This window comes from Bidens hawaiensis, unplaced genomic scaffold (assembly GCF_021521415.1).
Source record: "Bidens hawaiensis isolate Kalapana, Puna unplaced genomic scaffold, B.hawaiensis_p1.1 tig00012076_1, whole genome shotgun sequence".
NCBI lineage: Eukaryota > Viridiplantae > Streptophyta > Magnoliopsida > Asterales > Asteraceae > Bidens > Bidens hawaiensis.
This window is the reverse complement of record NW_027491970.1, coordinates 347,181-364,763: the sequence shown is the minus strand read 5'-3', so window position 1 is coordinate 364,763 and position 17,583 is coordinate 347,181. Positions and strand designations below refer to the sequence as shown.

The window sequence follows — 17,583 nt, the reverse complement described above, 5'->3', positions numbered from 1 at the left end:
AATTAATATTTCTAGAAGATTCTAAAAAACTGAGCCAATAGACTTAATATTTGTAGAAGATTCTAGAAAACTGAGCCCAAAGTGCCGCGCGACGGGCCTTTTCCCATTTTGCTTGTTTTCGCCCTCTTTTCGACATGATTGAAACCCAGAACCTAAAATATTCAAATAAATTAGTAATACACAAATTTTAATAAAAACCAAACAAAAACTAATAAAATATTATATTAAATGTACAAGAGATTTATATATATTTAGCATTATATCAAATATCTCAACACTTATCTCTTTTTCATCCCTGAAAAAGTCTCATTGCAATGGGATCAGAATCAGAGAAATACGATCTTAAAAACATATTAGGTTATCTTAAAGCTCAGATAAACGTAAAACCCGCGATTGCCGACATTGTTGTCCAGTTAAACCCAGCCACCAGCCTATTAAGCCCCACGCACATTAAGCATTTAAGTTCATGTGATATCAAAAGCTATGGGTCTCACACCTTTGGAGTTAAGATCCACCTACCTCACCTCAAGCATAGTAAAGACAATTAAAAATAATCGAATTGAAGCAAACTGGTTCAACATATCACCGTAAGATAACAACCCGTTAATGGTAAAAATAAAATGCACTTAGATGGAATTATGGATGATAGGTCAAGTGAGGTCGTACGAGCATGCCTTAAATATTATTAGACTTTGTCCTATATATGCTCTAAGAAAATATTTATTGACTAGAAACTTTCGAGCCCCAATAGTGTATCCACAGAGTCGCCATCCCCTCGGTAACACGTAAACTCTCAGTCTCGTCTAGTATGTGCACTTTGGCCTCTTTTTCTATTTTTGAGAATGCTTCTTTGGCATTTTTCATTACTTTGCTCTTCTCTTTTGCTTTTCTTATATATATATATATATATATATATATATATATATATATATATATATATATATATATATATATATTATTGTGCACTTAGGCATCTTTTACCTAAAAATATATAACTAAAGACTAAAACTCGTATAAAATTGGACATTTGTGGGGCGCCACCACTCTTTATTTATTTTCATAAAACGGAGTAGCGTGCTAATTTTAAAGTGCATTCAATTCTCACCATCTTAGGGTAATCAGCTTATGGTAATACTCTCTATACCTTATCGAATTTTAGCTTCACTGTCCCCCCTTAGGATGAGAACCCACAAAATTTAAGATTAATTAGGTTTATTAAGAATATGTAATGGAAAACCTTTCAAGACTAGTTGGGCCTACCGACACATCCCAAGTTAAGTACGCCTTCTTTAATATTATCTCATATTATTAGTAGTTTGAAAAACCGATTCCCGATAAATATCCTCATCTCCCATTTAAGTGCAAAAAGAAACAAAATCAAGGGACATTTTTCAAAATTTTTTCATTTTTTTTATTTAAAATTTATATCTATAAAACTATGACTCAAATGTCCTATCCCCATACTTAAATTTTGCATTGTCCTCAATGCAAGGATAAGGACTAAAATTAAAAATAAAATTCGGAATATGAAAAACTAAAAACCTAAAAATAAAAAAAACAATTAAAATAAAAATAAACAAGCAAGATAAATAATGGAAAAGACTTAGCTGGTAATATGCGCATGAAGTTTGATGCCAAAGTCTTCTTCCATGAATGCCTTCTAATTCCAAATGTGCTCAGCAAACAATATCTCCTTCTCTCACACTCGAACGGGAGCAACAAACACAACAAACAATATCTAAAAATATCTTATCAATTTGATAGATGCTAAGCACTTAAGTATTTTACCAGACCAACCAACCCACCCTATATATAAAGCATGAATAAATAGCAGTAAATAATAAAACGTATACAGTTCGGCTGCTCCATCCCCAGACTTGAATTTTGCAATAAACTTCATGAGGGTCATTTTTCTAGCTCAAAACCTGCAAAACTTAAAAATAAAAACAAAGAAGAGCTACAAAAATCTACGCTAGTGACTCGACAAGACTCAAAAATAACGATACGGCAAATATACAAACTCTACGCTTGACTTTTCACTCAAGACACTCTATTGTGTAAACTACTCGACAGTCCAAGTGGAGATTCCTCCACCTCGGTCAAACTCCATGGTCCTCCAAGAAACTGCATCACGATACAACCATTCATCTTCAACCTTGTTCCTCTTATCTCCAACTTTTCTACACTCCACAAACTTTTGCAGACCAGCACCTCTCTCTCTCTATCAAACTCCATCACCTCTCGAGAACTCGCGACCTCTCTGTCCTCCTCCAAACAAACTCTGACGGAACTAGTGTGCTCAAGACGTGGATCCATGCCCAGAATAAAAGACTTAATCGCATAAACGGGATGACATGGATCAATGAGACCATCGTGACCACTCGGGTGTCTCATGGATTTAGCAACATATGTAACACTATCGTCACCGGCTCTAAGAGTGATCTTACCATCAAAAACATCAACAAGTTCCCTAGCAGTACGTAATAATGGACGACCAAAAATAATAGGAACTCTCTCATCGGCCTCCATATCTAAAACCACAAAATCTACGGGGAAAACCAAATTATCAACTTTCACGAGCAAGTTTTCTATGATCCCCCTAGGATACTTCACCAAACGGTCAGCTAAAGACAAGGTCATGCGGGTGGGTGTGAGCTCTCCTATGCCTAGCTTCTCAAACAATGAATATGTCATTAAGTTTATACTAGCTCCTAGATCCGCTAAAGCTTGGCACGAGGTATCCGTACCAAACAAACATGGAACAGTGAAAACACCGGGATCGGGTAACTTCTCTGGAACCTTATTGAGCACTACTGCCGAACACTCTCTGTTAAGTGGAACAGTCGAAAGCTCCTCCAGAATTTCCTTTAGCTTAAGAATATCTTTCAAGATCTTGGCATATTTCGGCATATGCTGGAGGACCTAGATAAATGGAAGATTAATCCTAAGCTGCCTAAACATATCTAGGAAGTTCCCGTACTCTCTTCTGAATTTCTGATTCTTAACACGGGCTAGATACGGCATACGAGCATGATCTATAAGCGGTGAAGGCCTAACATCTCTCAGTTTCTTTTCCTCACTTCCTCTAACTATGGACTCACTGGTTGGTGCGGTACTTGCCGGGTCTAGCCTAGGTTGCACCCTCCGAGGAGTCTCCAACACTATCTCCTCATCCACAAACTCATCACTCTCCTCTACCTTAATCTCTCTCTTCGAACCTAAAACCCTACCACTACGAGTAGAAATGACATTTATTTGAGCGGCTGGATTCTGCTGAGTAGAACCTGAAAACTGACTTGGGGGTCTCTCATCTAAACGACGGGCTATATCACCTACGGTCCTTTGCATGTCGAGCATAGCTGATTGTTGATTCTTAAGAAGTAGATCATGCTCGGCAAGAGTCTTTTGAGTAACTTGATCTCTATTAATGATTTGCTGCATCATCTCATCCAACTTATTACACAGATCTTGCCCATTACTCCCACATTGACTACTTTGATCCCCATTAAACGATTGATCCTGCCCCCGGTTAAGATTTGAACTTGGTTGGAAACTAGGGGGTGTACCGGAAGAACGCCATTAGAATTATAGTTATTATTTTTATAGTTGTTCCAGTTTGAATTATTATTACCATTAAATGCATTAGGAACCCTATTCTGCCCTCCTATGAACTCTACCTGCTCCTGACTCATCAACGGACAATCTGAAGTCCCACGCCCTCCTCTACACAACTCGCACTTATCTATCTTAGCCTTAAGGTTTTTAATCTCACTGGCTAGACTCTCTAAGGCAGCAGCCACACTAGTATCCAGATTAACTTGGTGCATACCTCGGAGTGATAAGGGTGTACTAGTGACGGGATTTGAATTCCCGTTACGTGGCTTTTTAGCAGACTCGGACTGGGTAAAACTCTCAAATAACTCATTACACTCTACTACACTTTTCTTATCCGTTAAATTACCCCTAGCAGAAGTGTTGAAACGAGCCTGAGTCTCATATGTCAGCCCATTGTAGAACTTCTCGACAAGGGTCCACGGAGTAAGACCATGCTGCGAACAACGGGACAATAAGTTCTGGAAACGCTCCCAAGCTTGATAGTACGGCTCATCCGACTCCATGTGGAAAGAATGAATCTGATCTCGGAGACGAGATGCTTTGGCAGGTGGGAAGTATTTCTTCAAGAAAGCGGTACGCAGTGCCTCCCAAGTAGTGAATGCTCCAGCAGGTTGCGAATCGAGCCAAGTGGCGGCACGACCCGTAACTGAAAACGGGAACAAGCAAAGGAAAATCACATGTTCATTGGCACCTTGCAAGTTGAACGTTCTGCACACGGGTGAGATGATTGATGGGCGCTGGTACGTCTTCATCGTCATGGCCATGGAATAGATTACTCTGAGTGAGATTGGCTATGACGTAAGAGGGAATCTGCCAGGAATTGGGGTTATCGATTACGGGGGTGATGATAGGCAAGTGGTCTCCGGTGAAACCCTCGAAGGCTTGTTTGTAAACAGTTCGGTTGTCGGCCATTTAATTATTGGGAATGGTTCTGGGACTCGACGGCGGTGAACTGTGTGGTGATGAATTTGGTGGAGAATCTATGATGATCGGTGATGACGAACTGGCTTCAGACTTTAACGGAGATGGTCCTTGCGATCGAAGATGCGGCATAAACCTGAAAAGCATACAAGACCAAATCAATAGACTCTATTCAAATACTAAAATAAAACTAATAAAAAAATAAAATAAACTAGACTTAAAATTAAACTAAAATTAGTTAGACTCCAATGACTCAAAGACAAAACAAAACAAGTAGCACGTATGTAGCAAATAAATCTAATCAAAGCTAATAACGCAATCGCCAAGAGTCCTCGGCAATGGCACCAAAAACTTGTTGTGCTAAAAGGAGTTTAATAAAAACACGCTAATCTAGACACTAAGAAATAAATTCTAGACTCTTAAACTTAACTAAACTACTAACCGGCAAGTGAACGATCGACTCTAGTAAAGTTAAGTAAGTCTGGATATCGAACCCACAGGACTCTTTAAATTACGTTTACTAGCTAAATTTAGACTTAACTATAACACGATTTATTTATTTATTATTTGTTTAAGGGGATTTTACTAATAAACTAGTTTTAAACTAATTAAGAAAACTAAAGATGACTAAACTTAGAACTTAAACTTATTTCAGATGATGATGAACAACCACCTAGGCTAGAATCCCCTAAGTTTCAGTTATCAATTATCCGGGAGACTATTTAGTTATAGAACTGGGATTGTAAAATAGACGCTTAAAAGAAAACCCGAACAGGACCCCTGACCCTTCTCAAGAAGACACCTATGTGTTTCTAATAAGTTTTAACACTCACCAGTATTAGAAATCAAGTTTCCTTACGGTCACCTAATTAATTACAAACTAGTTCCTTTATACGAAATCCTATCTTACAACGCGGAAATCAAAGACAGTCTAATATATTCAATTAACTCAATAGACAAAATTAATCAATCAAACCTAGACGGACTCTTTACGAAGAACTAAATCTAGTAATCCTGATCAACAAAGACCTATCAATAACCTAACACCTTACAGCTATTTAGGTTAGCAGCCACATAAGTTTATTTAATTAAATAGTATTATTCCTATGATCTTATTCGAAATCAATCATAAAATAGTCAAAAACACAAAGTAGATGACCTAATAGCAACCTATCATAGTGACAAACAATAATCAAGGCAACTATGGAATAATAAAACTCAACAAACAACCCTAAACACACAAATGTATCAATTTAATATAATTAAACCTTTCAACTAGTTCATAAAACCATAACGATAAATAAAACCCAAGTCAAAATCAAAGATTAACAAAGGTTAATCATAAGCCTAGGCAGTCTATAATGTTTAGCCTAGCATAATAAAATCAAACAAAACGATAATAAAGGAAATCATGGCGAAAATAAATAAGAACGGAAGATTAAAGGTGATAAAACACGTGGTCTTCGTCTTCAACCAATGCGCGCACCACCGGATGATTTTTCAACTCCAAAGCTTTCAAAAGTTGCAATCCTAAGCCTTGAAACTCCCAAAATTTGTATGGCTCTTCAGTTATTATTAGGGTTAAGTTTATGGGTGTTTATATAGATTTTCAAGGCCCATAAACTTAAAATTAGAAAAGATTCTGGAAATATAAATCCATAAAATTAATATTTGTAGAAGATTCTAAAAAACTGAGCCCATAGACTTAATATTTGTAGAAGATTCTAGAAAATTGAGCCCAAAGTGCCGCGCGACGGGCCTTCTCTCATTTTGCTTGTTTTCGCCCTCTTTTCGAATGATTGAAACCCGGAACCTAAAATATTCAAATAAATTAGTAATGCACAAATTCTAATAAAAACCGAACAAAAACTAATAAAATATTATATTAAATGTACAAGAGATTTATATATATTTAGCATTATATCAGTATCGTTTAATTGTTTGTGTATTTTTTCGACAAATACAATTGTCCCAAACAGAGGAAAAGCCCTTTGACATCAATTTCAAAGTGAAATTATCTAGTTGAGACATCTTGATTGAGAATTATAGCCTGCAACTGCTTCAGTTTCTGCTTCTTGGAGATCAAACTCAAATAGGGCTTTTAATAAATTGTATTTTATGAATTTAAAAAAATAAATTAAATTAGGGAACACAGGGACAAAAATAGGACGACACCATGCTTTTTTTTGGGGGGTGGGAGGGGGAGGGGTTGAGGAAGAAACGGGGGAAATGGAAAATGCTGATGTGTCATGCAAGATAAAATAGGAAACTTGTAAAGAAATCGAATGACTCCTTATGCTCTTATAGGGATTTAGTTGAACTTTAGGATGCACCCAAGTCTAAATAATTAGACTTTAACCCTAAAGGTCAACGGTTTCATTTTAACATCTAAAATATCAATTTATGACATTTTGATCCGCTTTCAGCAACAACTAAAATGAACACATACTGACAGGCCAGAAACAAGAATTTACCATTAAATTATCCGTAGTGAGTATTTCCTTACTTGTAAAATGCCCCCAAAAAGCCCGGGAACACCGCCCCCGGGCGTTGGGGTGTGTTTTGGTCATCCAACGTTTTGTACACAACAGACATTTTACCACTACACCATTTTTTGTAAAACGCCTAATTGCTGACTGAGACGTAACGTGTCACAAAACGCCCAAGGATGAAGCTTTACCACTATACATGGTCTTATATAAGAAATTTAAATTCTTATTATACAAACACTGAAATGATAAAGAACTGAAATGAGGAAAACAAACTATCAGCATACAACAACAATAATACCCAGTAAATCCCACACATAACAAAACTATTAGTAGGGTCTGAGGAGGGATCCCGGCTCCAAAGACAAACTAATCAGCATATACTAACCATTGTCACAACGTGCCATCGACCCACTAAGTAATAATATTCGAATGGGTTTTTGAAGATTGGTATCACGATATTACGATTGGAGGAAATTATATGTGTAGAAGAAGAACCAAAGGATATGAAGAAAATTGAGGCGGGGAAGAGAGTTTGAGGACTATTTGGCATTTATATAATATGCTAGCATAATATTTGAAAGTTCATCAAGGATATGAATGAATGTCGCATACACCCTAGGAGAAAAGACAAAATAAACTTTACATGCAAATTGTTATTTACTCAGGCTACTATGTTTACTAGAAAGAGGTGTATGAAAAAAAAACTCTATGAAAAAAGAACTCTATAATAAGAAATATAATATAATAGGACATCAAAAATGTCCTCTCAAGTTCTCACACAATAAAACGCCCACAATAAATAATTTAAAACATATTATAGCATGACATGTCTCATTCATATTAAGTTTTTATGATGATAAAGCACAAATAAAATAAATATAAACATCGTATAAAACTTAATGTACATATTAAGTTTCTAGCACAATAACTCTAGGGCCCTATACAACTTAATGTAAAAAAGACTCATACATCGAATTGAATTTCATAAATTCCATCATATCTTTATTCATTCTCAACTTTAATTTACTTTGAAAATTTGAAGTTCACTTGTAATCATTTAGTGAAGTAGGGCATTATGAGGGTAGGGGTTGGTGGAACATAAGTGTCCTCTCTTAAATAATATTTAAAGTGAATAATTTTTTGGTTTGTTTGTTAAATTCAAATATACAAAATAAATCGCGAACTCGCTATTATTAGAGTTAGTGATATGTTAATCTCTAAAGTAATACAGAGAGTGAAGGTCTAATTAATAATATAATGTTTTTAACACAATGTTATCTTATTAGTGTGTTTTGATAGCGCGTCACGTAAATTACAAATTGCTTGAAAAGAGTGCGTTCAACCTTAGCTCGTACAATTTTCAAGCCAATCTTGCTTGCTAAACCTGATCTTAAGCTAAAGCAATAACTAGCTAAGCAGCCTGACTCGCGAAGGGCATTTTTTGGACTAAGAAAAGGCCATGCATATAAAGATTTGATCTAAAGAAACCAATCCATGTATAAAATTAGTATTAGAACCAATCTACCCTACCAGAAACCTAAAGAAACCAATCTATCAAATTGTATGTATAAATAAAATTAATATTGAGAAGGAAACTTCTTGTTTCTTTTTACTAATCATGATCTAATCTACCCAAAAAATATTGGAGAACACCCATAAAATATCAAAAAGGTACAACATTTAGATGGAAGAAACTTTTAAACATGTGTTGAAGACAACGAATGATCGAACTTGATTTGATGCCAACCCATAAGCCAAAATAAGCTCCTCCTTGCATAAGAAGGTGGATTTGATGCTTCTTGATCATCATCATCCCACCTCCTAATATCTATTTCAGAATTAGTCCTTGTTTCCGCCTTCAATCCATCAAAACGGAATGAGAAAGACCCTCTTGATGACGGCCCAATCGTGGCACCAACAGTTGTGTTCACCTTTTCTTTCTTCCCTCTAAGCCAAATCTTGGACACCGAAAAACTATCCCTCTTGCTCTTCCCATTTCCACCATTACCACCACCGCGAACGTCTATTCCTGTGAAATCTCTCCTTGAATCGCCACCACATTCTGACATTGCAGGGCGGTGTGAAGGAGTGATTGGTAGGGAAGACTTCTTGCTTGCTTGTTTCTTCAGTTGGGTACTAATTGCTACTTGTAAGGATGAATTCTCATTCATTACATATTCAAAAGTCCCCATTGAAAAACACCTCCTTCCATCTATTGTTTGCTTCTGACTATCACCACTATCGACATTCTTTAACTTCCCAAGCTTAATAGTAACAACTTTCTCCTTATTATCTTCTTTTATCATGTCACCCTTATCAAATTCAAATCCTTCATTACTAACTCTTTGGATTGCGTCGATCAACTCCCACAACGCAATCCCGTGATGCGGACAAGTTCTCAACAACCTCTTAAATCTCGTAAAAGCTTCGTGAAAAGTCTCACCTGATCGTTGCTGAAAGTTTCTGATAGAGGTTCGGGCCTCGGATGTTCTTTGTGGTGTGTAGTACTCGTCCAAAAACTGCTGAGCCAGATCTTGCGACATGTAAATGATCGCTGACGGTAGAGATAAGAACAACTGCTTCGCTCGATCTTTAAGACTGAACTGAAAAACCACTAGCTTGACTTCATCAGCAGTGAACCCTTGACTCGAGATAGTGGCACAAATTGCATTAAACTCGCTCAAGTGTAGATATGGCTCTTCAGATGCTTTCCCATGAAAAGTAGGCATCCCGGTCAGGTTACTTTGCCTTACTGAAAACGTTTTTCCTCCTCAGACCGGGATTACAATAGGAAGCGGGTTCGTGGCCACTTGTGGAATGAAGTGGCTTTGAACCCTCCGAACGGGCGGTGGAACAAATGCCCTCGGGACCCCATCATCAAATTCGTACTCGGGAAACTATGGCTCAGGAATCTCTTGTTTTCTTTAGGCTCGACGGTTTCTTGGTGGCTGAACGGGAGGGGGTTGTTGTTGTGGTCTTCTATAGTACTGACCCCCTCGATCATCCTCCATCACTTCTTCATCCTCAAACTCATCAAACTCATCAAATAGTCTCCGCCAATTAGCTACCCTTTCAAATTCAAAATTTACCCGATTGTTTGGCGGCTCAGATCTCACGGAATGATCGTCTCTCATTTGGTACTGTCTCTGAGCTTTACGGTTTTGATTCTGGTTAACATGTTGATGGAGTGGCGGGTTTAGTGGGTTAAATGGTGGTAAGTCATGGAATGGAGGGTTTTGTGGAATGTTTTGCGGGATGGGTTGTTGGATGGGTTGTTCTTGGTGTGGTGGTGGGTTAATATTGTCGGGTTGAAGCACCGGTGGCATTGGGTATGGGTTTCCTTCCTGATGGTTCATGTCTTCTTCTTTCGGCCTCGAAGTTTCACCCCTTTTCTGTTTAGCTTGGTTTCTTCTCGCGGCTTTCTCAATCTCAGGATCAAACTGTACAACATCCTTGTCTCGAGCAAATCTCATATGCATCAACCTAAAAGATTAACTGCACACACCAAACAAGCACACCCCGTGTAAAATCAAAGAAGAAAAGAAAGTAAACTAAATTTAAACTAAATTATGCTAATTTAAACTAAACTAAACTAGCACTAAGCGCGTTGAGTCCCCGGCAACGGCGCCATTTTGACGTAGGCTGTCGCGGTCTACTCAAAAACAATTAACTAAGGACTTAAATACCTATAACTAGTACGGGCAAGTAAGGTCGTCTCCACATGTACTCAAGGAAAGTGCTAATTTAATATGACTTAATTAATTAATTAACTAAGGCGGACAGACGATGTCAAGCGGTTTGTTTTTAGAAAAATATTAATTAAAACTAATTATTACTTAAAAACTTTGTAAACAATATTAATAAAAGCATTTATTATAGGTTCGGTTAATGTGACATTCAACTTAATCCCAGATTCACTTGATTACGCAGTAATTACTAAACCTAATAGTTTGATTGTGATGTCAAACGATACCTTAACCGAATTGATGACACAATTGAACTCGGTTTACCTAATTACCAACTTATGTTTATTAAAACCAATTTAAAGACAAGATTTGATGATAACTAGTTCAATGACACAAGAGCTTAAACCCTAAATTTTGATGAACATAACCAAACAAGTAATGTATTAATTAATAATTACAAACATAAATTGTTTAAATATTCAATCAAGAATTAAGCAAGACCAAAGCAATAACTCAATCAAGCTCATAAACATTAAGCATATGAATCTGGTCAGAAGTTAAAATACACAAAAACCTACCCTAGAATGAACAAGAAACTTAGCCAAGCATCGACATATTGATTATATCACTTATCTTGATGCACATGCAAACCCGAGATGAACCGGAAGACTTGGAATGGTGGAAAATCATCCTAAGCAGCCTCTTTTGCCTCTGGAAGTCATAAAAAACCGAATGGGGAGGTTAAGAGGTTTATATAAGGCAAACCTAAATTTTTGGCCGAATTAAGCATCTTCGCATATCGCGAAGATGATAAGCGTTCTTCTTCGCGTATCTCGATGGACAAAATAGTCGCGGCCTGATTTCTACAACTTCGCGTATCGCGAAGTTGCCCTTCTTTGCGTCTTCGAGTATCGCAAAGATATAAAACTTCAGATTTTTTTATTTAATCTTCTTGAATGCCTCATGATGCATGCACGTCCAATGTCTCACTTCTCGATCTTCATTCCAAGCTCGTAAATAGCCTCGTTAAGCTCCAAAGCTTCCAATGTCCTGAAAACACATAACAACGCTTGAAGTACCAATGTTCATTCGATTATTTAACTAAAATTAACTAATTAATATATAAAATAAACTAACTTTTACCCAACCATCAAGGTGGGTTTGGAAACTTTCCTGATTTTTGGTAGTTTTGGTCCCTAAAGCTTCCGGAAATGTGTTTACACTTTTAATTATCTAAATGAAAAAAAATAAAATAAAAACCATAAAATTACACAAATAAATACTTGATTTCATTAATTACAAATATTCAAATACAAATAAGGGTGGGATAAACAAATACAAATAGTTAACCGAAATTAACGAATGTCGCAGTAATAACCATGCCACTTGGTCTAACTCATACTATAATGTGCCGTATGGTAATTTGGCAGTAGTTTTAACTAAACTCTTTAAAAATGCTATTCCACATATAGCGTTATGACACTTTATTAATACATTTTTCATTTTAGTTTGGTATGTAAGAATAAATATTAATATCTATTTATTTATATGTGGCCATTGTAATTGGATTTTAATAATCTCAACTTTCTGTTATTGGCCGATAATAATCTCACCTTAGTTTATTCCCAACAGTGATCCCAAATTTAAAAAAGTTGGCTCTCAATGGTCCCCCGTTAAAAAAAACCTAATGGCGTTAAGTTTTTTCCAAATTTCAAATTGATTTTTTAGGGCTTTTGATCGGAAGGAGGATATGAGTCGATTAACGTAAAACTTAGCTCGTAATGATGCTTCAAATGGCTTGATTAATGTTTCAAATCTGGTGTTTTAACTTCAAATTAACAAAAATTAAGTTGTTTGGAGTATCGTTTCGAGCTAAGTTTTACATCAAACGACTCGTATCCTTCTTCCGATCAAAAGTCCTAAAAATTAGTTTGAAATTCGGAAAAAACTTAACGCCGTTAGGTTTTTTTTAACGAGCAACCATTGAGAACCAATTTTTTTAAATTTGGGACCACTGGTGGGAATAAACTAAGTTGGGATAATTATCGGCCAATAGCTTAAAGTTGGGATTATTAAAATCCAATTTTCCAAATATTAATTATACCTTATCAAGGGTTTCCCCTTGGATGTATATAAAAATATATAAAAATTATCATCATAACCTAATAAAAAACACACATACAATTTTGTGTGCCTTATCTCCCAAGACGGTTTCCTCTCAAGAACCCTAACATCATCGTTAACTATACATCCTAAAAGGGAACTCGATCAAGAAGACAAACACGTCGACTAAATCGTACTCTGTTTCAGTTACTACTCTCCCTACTGTAACAGGTTTATAGGTTTATTATTATTATTATTATTATTATTATTATTATTATTCATGTTTTTTTATTACTTACTTGAAGAATTGATCAACATTTGGTATCAAAGCGATATGGATTAATCACTTCTTCATGTTTTCCCTAAATATGGAATTAAAATCGGAAGACAAGAACTTTAATTAAAACCCTAACTTTTTTTTGACTCCTTTTTCGTGTTTTATGAATAATACAGTTTATTAAACTATTTAAAATCGCTAAAAGTCATATTTAATAAGCCCTAATATTTTCAAAATATTTTAAATCCTGTTTAAAGATTTTGATTCTAGTTTTTTTTTTTTTTTTGTATGTTTAACTGTTACATTTCGATGATATTCTTTGTGTTCATCATAATTCTCGAAAATTATGCATATTTTGGTTCAAATCTAGATTAAAATTTGTTAATGATTATTTAGTAAAAAAAAATTTCAAATCTTGTTAAAAGTTTTAGTATTTTGTTAAAAGATTTGAATCCCCTTAAAATAAGAAACATATATAATTGTTAATCATTAAAATATTTGAACCAAATCTTATCATGATTAATTTAGTTAGTAAAGATCATGGGTTAAGGGCTTAAACGGTTTACGAGTTCATGGGCTATTAAAAAATTCATGTATTATTGGATTAAAGCAGTTTATGGGCGTTAAGAGTTTACAGGTTTTCTAAAATGGTTTGGGGTCTTAACCCATAAACCCGAAAACTCACTAATACCATAATCAACATTTTCCCGAGAACTCCATAAAATCCCGTAAACACCCAAACAAGGAAAACCCACTAAAAGTCGGAAAATAATCATTCCTAGGAACCCAAAATTCCCACGAACTAATTCCGAGAACTAGAGTTTTATCGAAAACTTAAAAATGCTTAATCCTAAGCATTTTTTTTTTGCTATTAACTAATTAAATGTTTTGTAAACACTTAAATATTATAAATTTTTACAACACATAAAAGGCTTAACTTGAATGAATTTTTGATGTATCACTTATGCCTAAAGGTGATGTGTTACATCTACCCTATCATCCAAGTCTAACTAAAAGCTTTTGTTAGTGTTGCCTAACACGATACAAATGTCTCACTTCTGCCTAGAGGTGATGTATTACATTTATATCTAGCGAAACTAGCTCGTGCATAAATAAAATAATCGTCTCACTTCTGCATAAAGGTGATTTGTGATAATTATTTTGCACACATACTTAAATAAATTTTAATTCTGCCTAAAATTTTATTTATTTTTTGTTAAGTAGAAGTTTTAATTATAGTCTATTAGTTTTATGTTAATAATAGATATACCACATCTTCAAATATAAAAAATGATCATAAATTTTAATCTGTATTATTATAATATCCCATAATATTACTCACTATAACTTTGTTCTATAAATAACTATCTCATCCAAATCATCCACTCTAATACTAAAATATAATATAAGTTTTGCATCATAAAGAGTTTCAATAACATTTAGCTCTTCTTAGTTTTAATTATCCCTCAAGACATGATATGGCTATCCTACTGTTCTTTCTAATAACATTCATTCTATTGAAAACTAGAGCATAGCAAATGAAATGAATCAAATATAATGCCTTTATGATTATCAATAACTCATTTAATAAAAAAGCTATCATCGGAGATATTTTAGATTCAGTTTTTCCTAAGACTAATCTATATTCTATGAAATAATTAAAATAACTCCTAATATACATGTACTCCTTCAAATTATAACTATAAGGTTAAATGACATTATTGAATACATCATAATGTATAATATCATGACCCATAAATTAAGGGCTCACACATGAAAATAAGTACAATTTTTCAGTACATTACATGCTAAATTTTACAATAGTACAATTAGATGCCTAAGGAATTAACTATAACACTTACAAGTACAAAGGAAAATGAGTGTGTTGATCAACAACATATGTACAAAAAAATAAATGTCTAGTACCGGAAATAAGATGTTATTCAACTCACTACCACCAAAACCTAAAAGAGGATAATTCTAAGGTTCATAGACAAAATACAAGTATTGCTTCCAACTATAAGTTCTCTAAGGAAAAGCCCCATTGCAAAAATATGTCATTAGATTAGGCATAAGCAACAAGACTATCCATAATTCAAATAAATATCTGGCGAAAACAGTACTTGTGTATTAATGATATTTAAGTATGCTAATCCTAATATTCCAATTAACACATGATAGGTTGAGTCTATTTCTATAAGTTTCTTTGAACTTATTACAAAAGGAATATTGAGACATAATTCATTTATCATTTAAAGACTATCTTTTTGTATCTAATATGTCATCTATGGTCCACGGTCCTAAAGAAATCCATTCATATGTACTTAATACGATTTTTATAGATATGCCCATAAGTTTCTTATGACATATGGACATTTAGTAAATCAAATCAAGTCTAACGTATGTATGACCATTCCCACATCACGTACATCATTGAAACTTCTCATGTAGGTTTCTAGAGATATCGAAAATCAGTGGGAGCCTTAAGTGTCTTAATCATCATAACTTGTAGCATTTGCAAGAAGTGGGGAGTGAAAACTTGATATTATCTCAATTACACTTATTGTACAAGTCACTGCTCCATCACAACACTGTTCCATCAAAAGTTATCTCCTTAGGATTTAATACTACTCTTACAAAAGTTTCATTGTTTCTTAAATGTGGGCATATTCGAATTTCTTACTAAACTAATCCTCACCAAATTGCACCAACTTATAGTATTAACTTGTTTCTCTATTAGAATCTATTGGTCTTCAAATATGGCCCTAAGCATGCAAATTTCCTCTCTCTCTCTCTTTCTCTCTCACTCTCTCTCTTATACACAAATCTTTTTCACCTTCCCTAGCCGCCACCACCACCACCACCGGATTCAATTTCACGGCGGCCATCGCCATCATCTCCAACGCCCCATCACCATCCCGAACTAAGCCACCATAATTGCCACCACACAACCGCCACTCCGAACCACCACCATCTCTTCATCACACGACCACCACACCACCCACCCACCTGCAATAACCTCTTACTGTTGCCGGTAATATGGAGTAGGAGAGGGGTTAGCCGGCGAGACGACGGTCGATTCCAGTCACCACTCCCATATCTCTCGCATTTTCTAGCCACAAACACACACCCAACCACCACCATCTCCTATCGCCGCCACCAGACCCTCTCGTTTTCCAGTGACCTCGAGAAGCCGCGGTTCTTCATCTCGTTTTCCGGCGACCTCGAGAAGCCGCGGTTCTTAATCTCGTTTTCCGGTGACCTCGAGAATTCAACCGGTGTAATTAACACTTTGGTTTTCACATCAATTTTCATATCAATTTCAAGTCACAAAACTGAATTATACTGATTGGTATAATTGTCAGCGGCAGCAAAGGCTAGCGTTCTGACGCCATAGCTCCGTTCTTCACCGCAAATCTTGAGTTTTTAAAGCTTGATTTTGTGTATGATGATCATGATCTAATTTTCTTCAGTCCCGGCGCTATTGGTTTAATTGTCAGCGACATTGATGTTGGTGGCCGGTGGTTGGTACAATTGCAGGCCAGATAGCATTCAAACACTTCGAACTGCACAAGCTCGATTAGGGTTTTCGTTTTCAGATCTAAATGGTGTGGTGGTTAGGGTTCGCCGGTAGAAACAGATAAGTAGGTATCTTGTGTGGTGGTTGGGGTATGTCGGCAAAAAGAGAGAAGTAGGTATATGGTGTGGTGGTTGGGGTACGCCGAAGCCATGGCAACGGTTGGTGCTGGTGGTTGTATTCAGGTGTTAGTGGCTTGAAGGTTGGTTTTGGGTGTTGGTATGGTGGTGGGGATAAAGAGGTGAAAAAGAGAAAAGAAGATAGACATTGTTTTTCTTGTTATTTACATAGAGGATCTTAAAGAATAAAAAGACCAAATTACCCTCATGTGCAATGCATATGACCAGATTTAACAAAAAAATTTAACTGGATTAGTATCAAAGGACGTAACGTGAAAGAGATTTGAAACATGAAATATGATTTCTGCCATTTCTTTTGTGAAAGGACGTCCATTGAAAAAACGTTCAAACATAAAGGACGTCTTTTGCCGTTTTGTCATTTATTTATTATTTCTTTAAGGGGGTTTTACTAATAAACTAGTTTTAAACTAATTAAGAAAACTAAAGACGACTAAACTTAGAACTTAGACTTAATTCAGATGATGATGAACACCACCTAGGCTAGAATCCCCTAAGTATCAGTTATCAATTAACCGGGAGCCTATTTAGTTATGGAACTGGGATCGTAAAATAGACGCTTAAAAGAAAACCCGAACAGGAGCCCTGACCCTTCCCAAGAAGACACCTATGGGTTTATAATAAGTTTTAACATTCACTAGTATTAAAAATCAAGTTTCCATACGGTCACCTAATTAATTACAAACTAGTTCCTTTATACTAAATCCTACCTTACAGCGCGGAAATCAAAGGCAGTCTAATATATTCTATTAACTCAATAGACAATATTAATCAA

At 35.6% G+C, this 17,583-nt stretch overlaps 1 protein-coding gene across 1 annotated transcript; it reads right to left on the bottom strand.

The window, feature by feature from the left end:
- Window positions 1-2,040: 2,040 nt before the first annotated feature.
- On the bottom strand, window positions 2,041-2,910 carry LOC143539847 (uncharacterized). Its single transcript, XM_077033046.1, has 2 exons — window positions 2,560-2,910; window positions 2,041-2,124 (listed from the first exon to the last, which is right to left on the bottom strand). Exons 1-2 carry the CDS (start codon window positions 2,908-2,910, stop codon window positions 2,041-2,043), a joined length of 435 nt encoding a protein of 144 aa, XP_076889161.1.
- Window positions 2,911-17,583: the final 14,673 nt, after the last annotated feature.

Bases quoted from the DNA above. Each gene is read 5' to 3' on its own strand.
- LOC143539847 (XM_077033046.1), bottom strand. From the start codon at position 2,910: ATGCCGAAATATGCCAAGATCTTGAAAGATATTCTTAAGCTAAAGGAA. The intron at 2,125-2,559 runs GTTTTCCCCGTA...ATCGTGATGCAG, and splicing joins TCGTGAAAGTTGATAATTTG to TTTCTTGGAGGACCATGGAG.